The sequence below is a fragment of the Centruroides vittatus genome, unplaced genomic scaffold (genome assembly GCF_030686945.1).
Source record: "Centruroides vittatus isolate TY-2023 unplaced genomic scaffold, ASM3068694v2 scaffold_1152, whole genome shotgun sequence".
NCBI classification, from domain to species: Eukaryota; Metazoa; Arthropoda; class Arachnida; order Scorpiones; family Buthidae; genus Centruroides; species Centruroides vittatus.
This window is the reverse complement of record NW_027122670.1, coordinates 1766512-1777442: the sequence shown is the minus strand read 5'-3', so window position 1 is coordinate 1777442 and position 10931 is coordinate 1766512. Positions and strand designations below refer to the sequence as shown.

Here is a 10931-nt window from a genome sequence, read left to right as displayed (position 1 = left end):
TCACCGGCAGCACCCATTGCATTATGTGGATGTGTTAGTGTGGAGAAAAACAGACGCATGTTATATACTACTGTACTGTTTCTGTATTACATTGAGGGAGGATAGAAATAAATTACTTTTCTCCGGCCGAACGAGGCTACAGGTGTTTGCCGAGGTGTTTTTTTACCGATTCTAATAGGAAAAAAATCGATTTTTCCTGCAACATCTCTTTATTTATAGGCACACAACAGTTACAATTAAACACTGAATTAACCATAGAAAATAAACTAAGATGCGGTCACGTTTATAAATTAAATTACTATTTTTTTTTTATAATTTAGATTTACCGATCAATTATAGATTTATCTACATCACAGAATGCTACAAGTGACCATCGACGACAGTTAGCCTACTGAAAGGTGGCTGGACTTTTCCTTTCGCTTTCGGAAGATGACAGGTCTTGCGGTGACTGCTCTGGAGGACAAGAGGTCCAGTTGTCAGTAGCCATCAGACGAGGACCTTTCTTTCGACTCAGGTCAGGGTCGAGAGAGGACACGGGGGGTAGTCCACTAACAACTGATGTGCCAAAGAGAGAGGGATAAGCGGGAGTCGTTGAGATCCCTGGGAAGAATCCGGCATACGTTGGCACGGTTAGCAGTCCTCGAGGTGTTCCTGTTGCAGAATAAGGACGTCGAAATGGCGGTGCAGCCATGGCAAGAGCCGTGGATGGAGTGGACATTGAAAATACGGAAGTGAAGCTGGTTGTTGTGGAAAAAGACCCAACTTCTGGCACGGTAGAACAGGTCAAGGGCTCTAACTGATGATCTTTGTTCACATTCAGTTCTTTACCCGGAGATAAGGGAGGACGAACGGCTAGATGAGCAGCGGCTCGAGATCCCAATATTTGCTCGATAGCTTGTAGTACGTCGCCGTTGGTTTTCTGCAGAGCCAAACTCAAGACTCTTCTATTTTCGTTGGGAAAGATCCTTGCCAGTATCTCTAAAGGTGGTTTTCTTGTTTTCATGGCTAGTCCTTCTGCTAAGTTGAATTCCTGCTTGCGGTCATTTTCTCTTTCTTCACAAACTGATGCCGGGGAAGGGTTACTTCCTGCATCCGAACTAGCGCTTTCCACGTGTTGAGAATTTTCATCTTCCAGTGTTAAGGATTCGTGAAGTTTAGGATTTTCCGACTTAGGAGAATGCTCCGATGTTTTTGCCCGTTTCCATTCTGTAAAACACGAGAAATTTAAATATTTATTTATCATCCATTTTATAATAAAACTTTTATATTAAAATATACTTTATAAACTATCTCATATCATTCATTATATTTGAATGCCATAATAAATGCATTTTTATTAAATAAGGTGGAATATCAGCTAAATAATGTCAGTTTTCTCAGCAGGTTATAAACAAAACGTTACCATAATATTTATTTAATAATTAAAAATTCATCTTAAAATTATCATTCAATTTAATTTATAATTTTTCTCCAATTCAGATTTAAAACTTATTATATTTATACTTAACTCTATATGAAAGAATTTCGCATTTGAAACAATATAATAAACAATAAATAAGGAGCTAATGTAGGCCTACTCGTTGCACACTATATTTATTTATATACTGTATTTCCAAAAATTGTGTTGATTTGAATTAAATAAATATGAATTAATTTACTAAATCGAAATTTAAAAACTGCTTATTCAATTAGAATAAGATCGAATTCGGTTGTTTCAACGACAAAGTTTGATTAATTTGAATGTCGAAACTTATCAAAAATCACAGAAGAATTTTTCGAATGTGAAAAATTTGATAAATATTTTGCAAATCAAAGGAAAAATAAGTATCGAATTAAAAAACCAACAACCTTGGTTTTTGTGTAGCAATCAATGAGTGCGGATCCCGAGGCAGAGGATGCTGAATCTGACAAATGTGACAGATTCCCTCGCGGGAGCGTGCTGTCACCTCTGTGCGGTGTGTGGGAGGAGGCGCCGACAGCACGTGCAGGCCGGATGTTATTGATAGTCTCGACTACACCCTCCTCGTGCCGGCAGACATCCCAACTACAGCCGTCACAGATGTCTTGACACTGCGCACGGCTGAAGAAGTGGCAATTGGTTTTTTTCTTTGGCCAGAATGTCAACGATTTATTTCACGCATCTTCTGTTTCTTCGCTGTCAACTTCAGATCATCATTTAGCCAACGTACACACGACAACAAGTCTTTGCCACACCGCCAATAGGTGTTGGCTTTCTTTACCACCTGTGACGAGTCTGAAAAATGACTCTGCATTGATCGTTGGCATTCCTGTTGAGTTTTTCGTTTTCGTTAAAAGAACACTGGATGAGTTGTCATCTTTTTTACAAGTGCAGACAGTTCTTAATAATACAATCTTCTATTAACTGAGTAAAAGTTGGCGAAACAAGCGCCTGGGTGTTGTCAGATCGGCCATTTCGTTTTCTTTTAACAACTACTAACTTAATGAAAACGGTTTCACGCATAAGAAACTGACTGTTCCATATATATCTTATACATAAAAAATAAATAAATACTGCATTTGCTATAGGCTATCTTAATCGAAAGAAGTAGGCCGAATAAATTCTTAAAGAATCAAAACTAATTTTCACACAATTTAAAATTAAATTATCCGGGTTATCTCTGGATCTATAAAAGCTTAGAATCGGTTTATGAAATTATAATTAAATATTTTATTTTCAATGAATTATTAATCGAAAGCTCAAAATTGAGTTTATTTTAAACTTTAAAGAGAATATAAAAGGAACGATCTACTAGAAATTAAAACTATTATCAGAATTATTAGGCCTATTGTCATTTAAATCTTTCAAAGCTTAATTAAAATTATACGGTATTTGTATGCGAGTTATAATAGGCTGTATACTTTGTAATTAGTTTTAACCAAGTCTTCTAGTTTACGTCATCTTAGTTTAGCTTAGTTATTTAGAGCAGATTGTAGAATAGTGTAAGTATCATAACTTAAGATCTTGATATACTGAAATTAATTACAAATTTGAAAAATTAAATTTAACTGTGTATACTATATAAAAACGAGAAATAAAACTGGATTTAAATATTTTTAAAAATTTAATTAAAAAATATCTGCTAGAAGTATAGAGCCTAAGCTTGTTAGGAACACAGAGCATAGCTTGTATTAATATTAAACAATCTTAAATATATTCACTGTTTTATGTGGGTTATTTATTAATTTAACTAACTGTACTTATGTTCTTTATATTTTTCAAATCTATTCTTGAAACTTTATTAAATATCTCCAAGTTTTATAGATTTATAAAAGCAGATATTCGTAATCATTAACATTCAGTTGCATCCAGATCAGTTATTAAGAAGTAAAAAGTAGGCTAATCCCACCTATCTGGGGAACAAATTATAATAAAATCACTTTTCATAGGGCTAAAATTTTCTTTTAAAATGAAATTAAAATTTTAAAGATTAATAGACCCAAACATAAAAGTAATCCTTATGCATTTGTTATTGAATGTCAAGCTATTTAAATAATAAATAATAGAAGAAATTATACTGTATATCAGAGATAATATAACAGAGAAATAAGTTTAAACCATTTAAATTAGCGTTTAATCTACGATAATCTACGGATAAATGGTATAGAGGTGTATAAAAAGCAGACAACACACATATTCTATTTTATATAATAGATAACAACTGTAATTTAGCCTCAATTGAGAACTCTGCAGAAGCAAGTTGATTCCATTTAATATTAAATAATCTCAGAATAAAAATGTTTGTAATAATTTAAAATGATTATAAGGCACTAAACGTTATCTTTGGCTGGATAAAAATTAACCGAAAATTTTATCCACCCTGAAAACCGATGGAGAGAGAGAGAGAGGGAGAGAGTAGAAATACAATTATAAATCGCCTACTAATGAACAAACCTACAGGAATGTAACAAATCAATTTTTCAGACTAAATTAAGAGTGACGTCATAGAGAAACCACCCAAATTGAAAATTGACCATTTATCAATTGGATTAGTCCCGTGGGAAAATAGCTAGGAGCTTGGCTGGCAACAGTCGTCGCAGCAGGCATCCAACAATAGAGTGTTCAAAAGCAGACAGATTACCAGAGGTCACCATATCACTCTGATTACTCATTACAGGGGGGACAGACTCATTTAGGTACTGAAAAAAACGCAGGAGGAAAAAAAAAGAGTCAGCGAAGTAGTGGGATCGATCGGCCACAAGAGATACACGCTAATGAAGCCTGCTGAATGGTCTGCTGTTAATAACTCCGGTATGTGTGGTATGTGACGCATACCTGCTAACTCCAACGCTTCTTCTATTTCTTTGTCAATGGATATAGGATAGATCATAACAAACTTTCACTTATTACACACAAGGGTCAGTTTACTCTGCTGTCACACATGCTCTATTGTTAGTGACCTAGACAAGGAGAAATCGTCATATGGCATTCCACATTCTGTCTTTTGTCCCGAAGCGTCGCCTTATCCAGCTATATAACTATATCGATTATTAAATTTTTGTCGTGTCTTCGATATGAACTTTCGCGCTACTCAATTTATCATGGTTGTTGTGCGGACGATGAAACTGCCAACCGTCCCAAGTCTGCGGTTACATGCACACCATTAATATTGCATTTTATTACAGGCAGACCGGAGCGTGTCATATGTCAAAGCTAACGACAATAGCTTCACCTCCATTTCCATCTGCTAGGCTTCATGTGCGGACTTTAATAAACGCCTTCTTAAATCTCCTTCAGAAGTCAGTTAAAGCATTTTTCAAAAAGAAGTTAGCCTCCTTCATCTTTCCATTACTACGGTACTGTGGCATTTATTAAAAGTTGTAATGTTGTCATTGTTGAGGGATGTGTCACAATAGCCTATCTCTCCTCCCAATTTAATTTTGCCTCGATAATTTGATAGATCTTATATTGTACAAAATGATATTGCGCTTTCGGGGAGAACATATATATATATATATATATATATATAGACCTATTAAAGTGTTTTATTTAGTTCCGAAAGTTGAAATTACTGAGTTTCACATCAATAACTTTAAGACGTCTATAAAATTTTTCATTTTAAATTTTATAGTTCCTGTATATTTTTCTCATTAATTATCTGCTGAATTCATTTTTAAATATATATTTAATTTTGTAACATTATTTTTACTTATATGTATGGAATTTAATAATGAAAGAACTCTTACCTACATACGACTTAATTTATTAAGAGCGAGACACTCAACAGATTAATTTCTTTAATAAATGAAGTCGGGAAAATATTTTCTGATCAAATAAAGCGATGATAGTGAATTACTATTTGATCTGCATTTTTAATTAACTCGAACATTATCGTATCGAGTTTTAATAAGTAGAAAAATCGAAGATAGGCCTATTTCGAATTTTAATGAGCAAAATATTTTAACTGTTTTCTTTTATCATTTTATATAAAAATTTAATTGTCTACACATCTCTTCTAGGTCAATTCGATTAAATTTTTAAATTAAAAATTAACAGTAAAAACCGAAACTTTTTACACATTCTTTAACCCCTGTTAATTACGCTTTCGTAGTCAAACAGTAATTATTAAAAAATTTCCCGTCGTATCCTATTACTTTTATATATAGTGGCGGGAATAAGCTATATGATTGGAGTACACGAAAGATCATCACTTTATGTAAAAGGGTTATTCTTTCATATAAAGTAATCACTTTCATACGAACTTTACACGAAAGTCCTTGTTTCGCTTGTATAAAATGATAAAGAAAACAGGGAAGATCTAAGAATTTATAATTTGTTAGATCAGTTTAATCTGTTTTCCTATTTAAAACTATAGGACTATAGCAAAAAGTGAAACTTTTCATAAAAATTAAAAATAATCCTAGAAGAGAGAGCGTGTACAAAATACGGTTCTTTATTGGGCGTTTAAATTCTTTTTAAAGTTGAAAGTAACTCATTATTTTTCCTAGTTTTTTAATTGGACATACTTTAATTGGGTAAGGTAATCAGAGCCATCATCAAATCTCAGCCTATTTCTGTTTTAAATTTTTCTGAAGCTAAAATCGTTACGAAAATAAAGGTTTTGGTAAGGAATACGAGATATAGATGATAGAACTAATTGATTGTATCGTTGTTATTTGTGTAATGGGAAGCCAAACCCCGGTTTTGAATCAGGTCGGAGTGAATGAATAGTTGGTATGTGACGAATATGGAAATAATTATTGACAAGCCAAGAGGCCTGAGATGAACAGCATGAAGTTTCGCGGTTTCTTGTACTTCGCGTAAAAAGTTTTAACGGTTTGTAACGCCCAAAACACATTCTTACAGCTGTATATATATTTCTCTTTCATTCGCCCCATCTATTCACTTTTTTTTCTCTCTTCTATTACTTCTGTTCATCCTCCTCCTTTTCATTCGCTGTCAATAGCAACATGTAAGCCTATTAATGTTATATACTCAGCTAGGAGGTCTATTGAGTGTTCAAAACAACGTTACCTCTTATGGATTTATTGAAAACGGACTCTTTAAGTCTGGGTGACTGAGCGAGGGAAAGAAAGACTCTTGAAAATCCACGGGTCCCTGCTCCTACAATAGTTTTGTCACATGACGAGGGTACCTCACATCTCCAATACTACTTCAAGCAGCCATCTTGGGCGACAGGTCACATCAGCGCCATCTTTCGGCAAGTGTTTGCATCATATGGGCAACTTTATATCTTTTCTTTCATAGATGCGCACCCATTCTGCTTTTGACGACAGGAGGTGGAGCCGGGATGAAGGGACCATTGTAGACTGCACAATATGACTACTCCACACCGCGGGGTATAGCCTCTGTAATTATTTATAGGTTTGAAGTACTTTGCTTTAGTCAGACTGTTGTAGGTACTGTGACAGTTTGGGACCCACCTCTATTGAGTTATAAAGAAAGCACCGTGACGCCAACGAAAAAGAGAGATAAAGGAAAAGAGCCCCCTCAAGATGGTCTCGTCAAAGTGTCCGGGGATTTTCCTCCCGCCCCAATTATGTGACACTAGATGGGACGAGGACGTGACAGCTGTCCCAGATAGAATGATGGACTTGTGAAGTCACAAAAGAAAGTTACAAATTAATCCACTTTATAGAGTCTGTCTGCGATGTCCCGATGGCGTCCTCGAGTGTTTGACCAAGTGGATTGGTATTTCGGCACCTTTCTACTTTTATAAATGAATTTAAACCATTCACATTTATGCAATGTCTCTTTCCAGTTCCAAAGGCCACTTTAAAGTCTTATTTCCTATATTAAATGATATAGCATGAAAGTCACTTATTTCCTAAGCTCTTTCTATCTGAAAAGTCCTTTTAAAAGTGCCCTTATTCTTTCAAATTTTTTACATTTTAAACATAGTTTAAATTTATCCATGAAACTATGTTTAGCATAAGGATTCGTCAGGTGAATATCCAAAATCAAACTGTTTCTATACAGTATTTTTGCTTACAAAATTTATCTACTTACAAATAAATTAATAATTAAAAAATTAATTATAATCCTACATAAAAATAAAATTTATTTCATTAAAATTGTTTATATCGAATGCTTAAGAGAACTTATTAAATACGTAAGTTACGAGCTAAAATATGCAATAGTTAATTATTAAATTAATTAATTTAACTATTATAATAAACTTACATCATTTTACTTTACAATAACGATTAAATTTCTGTCAATTCTTAAGAATCTGATGTGATAATTTATGTAATGTTTGCTTAATGATTAGCAGAATATTCGAATATACACAAATAACCGCAAAGATTAATATAAATATTGTATAAAAAATAACAATATGATCCACTTCCGCTCAATATTTTACTTGTGGATTTTCGCCAGCCTTTATCTTTTATTTTTTTGAACTACGCAAACCCTACAGGCTCACTTCGGGGCAATGAAGCCACAATAGCCAACATATATTTGAATATTTTTTTTTATTTTTAAGTATTTCTATTCTATTTTTAAATGAATTCTATGTCTTTCTATTTTAACTATTCTATATTTAGATCTTAATATGGAATTCAAATCTTACAGTTTTCATTCTATAGTACAACATTAAAGCGAAAAAAAAAAAAAATAAAATTCGAAAACAAACCAATTTTCGACTTTATAATGTATTTTGCTTTAGCTTTCCTTATTTAGATTTGTATTTCGTGAAAATATCAAAAGAAAATGATATAAGAATGAATTTTATCGGTTATTTTTAATAGTTTTTCCACGAAGCATTTATATAATTTAGATTTATTCATACGTATAATATTCTACAGTTATACTTAAGTTGTTACAAATCTAGTTTACAAATACAATAAGAAGATTTTCTAAACAATATAAAGAATTGATTAAAAGATGGATAGCTTTAAATTCTTCTAAGATTGCTAATTTTGCTAGAATTTGTATTGTAAACATCGCTTTAAAATTGTTTGGTATCTCAAAAGAGCGTTATGATTATCAGTGTAGAAGTTTTACTAGTTATTTACCGAAGAAGAGAGGGGGAAAAAATCGTTTTTATTAAGTATCCAGATGGATAAACACATGGTGTGCAGTGATTTATAGCTAAAGGCGAGTAGGCGTACAAAGCAGTAAAATTACAATCGAATGAAAAGACCCTTTTCGATATGGATACATCATTATGATATCGAAATCCATTCAAGTCTGGTTAAACAGACGAGCTTAGTCTATACCTGTTACATTCTTGCATTTGCATATTAATTACTGATATTAGTTGATAGCCAGAGGGTAGGTAAGCTAGTCTCATCTGCAAGTGATTCGCAAACGAATATAAATAGCCTGTTCTATTTTGTTAACTTGTGAGCAATTTCTTTAGTGCAACTGGCGAAAATCTTGTAAATTTGATCTTTACTCCAACCGGATTTCGATTTTCCACTCGAAGAGAACTTCTTTAGGATTTTTCGGCTAGACAAAATCGAATATTGATTACATCAAAGTGATTACTCACCGGGTTCGTTGGTATCTGCGGTGCTACTAGGCGAAGGCTCGTCATCACCCGAAGTCTGCCCTTTCCTTCCAGACAGTAAATGAGCCATGGCAGCCGAAAAAGTAAAGCCCGCCCGATGCATGGCTAAAAGTCCTTCGTGGCAACCGTATAACAAACTCAGCTCGCGCGCTTCGTTCTCCTCCTGAGCCTGCTGTCGCCTTAAGGCTACTTGAGCCGCCATCACTCGTTGTCTTTCGGCAATTAAGGTGCATTTAGCACAGACGCAATCTCGCCATCTACAGTATCGTTTATGTCCCTTCAGGGCCGACACCACTCCGTGATTTCGACATCTAGCACACTTCGGCGTTCTCTGGTATCTCTCGGCAGACCTTAACAGTATTCCCGCGGGTGGTACGGGAGACATGACACCACCCGGTGAAGCGTCGTTAGAAGGTCCCGGGGACCTGTTGAGACCGAAGAGGCTTTCGGCTGGGCGTGCCATACAATCTTGGTCAATCGGTGGTGCTTGTGTCAGCTCTGGATGCTATGGAACCACTTTATAAGTGACGCCTGACACAAGAACCAATCAGTGACGAGTATACGCCCTAAAGCTGTCGTAACTGCAACAAGTCGATAGACTTACTTTATTGAATTCTGCTATCTGATTGGTTGGTCTCTTACTGTTGGGTTTAATTCTGACCGATCTCTTCCAGATCGTTATTGATCTCCTAATGCTTTTGTGTCCAAAACTATTCTTAAACGATCCTCTAATGCTCTTAATTTTATATAAACCCAATAAAAACTTGCCATCGATACAAACATAGCGTACAGAGTTTCCAAGTACTCTACAAAGAACGGGTTGCAGATCGCATTTTAAACGATTCCGCATAGAATATCATCATTAAAAATTTTTTAAAATGCTCGTATTTTGTTAAAATTATAAATTTAAACGAATTTTTTTTTATTTAATTAAATTACAACTCAGTTAACTGTTTAAAATCGAGTTAAAGTTTGGTTTAAAATTGTATTCTAATGGCATTGAAGATTTGATAAAATAATTCAAAAAATATATTTAGTCTGTAATAAAATTACGAAGAATATAATAGAAAATTTAATTTAGAAATTATTCGTATAAAATTATAGTTTTTAGAATCATTTTAAAGCGAAGTATCGACGTATAGAAATGTTAAACGTCGTGGCATCTTAGGCAATGAGAATGTCGACAAAGAAGGTGATTTTCTTTAAATACTTAATTTTGTTTACCACAAAAAGCAAATTTAAATTTTTAATAAATGTTAGAATGTGTCGAGAGAATAAAGAATATTAAAAGAGCACATGAGAACAATGTGTTCATCAGCATAGAAAGAAAAGCAAAAATGGGAAGGAACGACGACATTTTTTTTTGTCTCCTCATTTAGGATAGTTGATGTCCACTTTCATAAACAGATAATTAATTAAAGTGAAATAATTATATATTCATTTGCCACCAGCACCTACACAATATAATATCAACAGTGTAATTGAAATAGTTATGCAAATCCGTCCAGAAATGAATGACGTTCTCAACAATATTAAAACGGAAAGATGGACAAAGGTACTGTACATTAACATGACAAAGTGAAATTTCTGCATAATACTTCAAAGTTTTGTAGAAAGAAAAATAATTCCAGATAAAATAAGCGCTCTTCTCGTTTAAAAGCTACTGATACCTTTATTTGAAAACCTCTAGGAATTTTCATTTATAATTAAAAGAATAGTAGCAATTATCTCTCTCTATGTAAGTAATCAATAAAATAATAGGACTGGAGAATATTTTTCTAGCAACTTCTGTTAGAGGAATTCCGGATGAGATTGGAATGTCCAGGTGTGTTGTCTGCTAATTGTACGTGATAGACAATGTCTAGGAATCTGCATCTCTGTCACCATCCCAAACAATACGATCCAATGGAAAGAGTAGGCTATTAGACTTCTCCA

At 33.9% G+C, this 10931-nt stretch overlaps 1 protein-coding gene across 1 annotated transcript; it reads right to left on the bottom strand.

The window, feature by feature from the left end:
• Window positions 1-201: 201 nt before the first annotated feature.
• On the bottom strand, window positions 202-9472 carry LOC136986604 (doublesex- and mab-3-related transcription factor A2-like). The gene is made up of 2 exons (XM_067284189.1): window positions 8979-9472; window positions 202-1206 (listed from the first exon to the last, which is right to left on the bottom strand). Exons 1-2 carry the CDS (start codon window positions 9457-9459, stop codon window positions 389-391), a joined length of 1299 nt encoding a protein of 432 aa, XP_067140290.1. The 5' UTR covers window positions 9460-9472; the 3' UTR covers window positions 202-388.
• Window positions 9473-10931: the final 1459 nt, after the last annotated feature.

Excerpts from the sequence above, each read along its gene's own strand:
- LOC136986604 (XM_067284189.1), bottom strand. The coding sequence starts at position 9,459 with ATGGCACGCCCAGCCGAAAGCCTCTTCGGTCTCAACAGGTCCCCGGGA. Across the intron at positions 1,207-8,978 it reads CGCAGATACCAACGAACCCG|AATGGAAACGGGCAAAAACA; the intron begins GTGAGTAATCAC and ends CGTGTTTTACAG.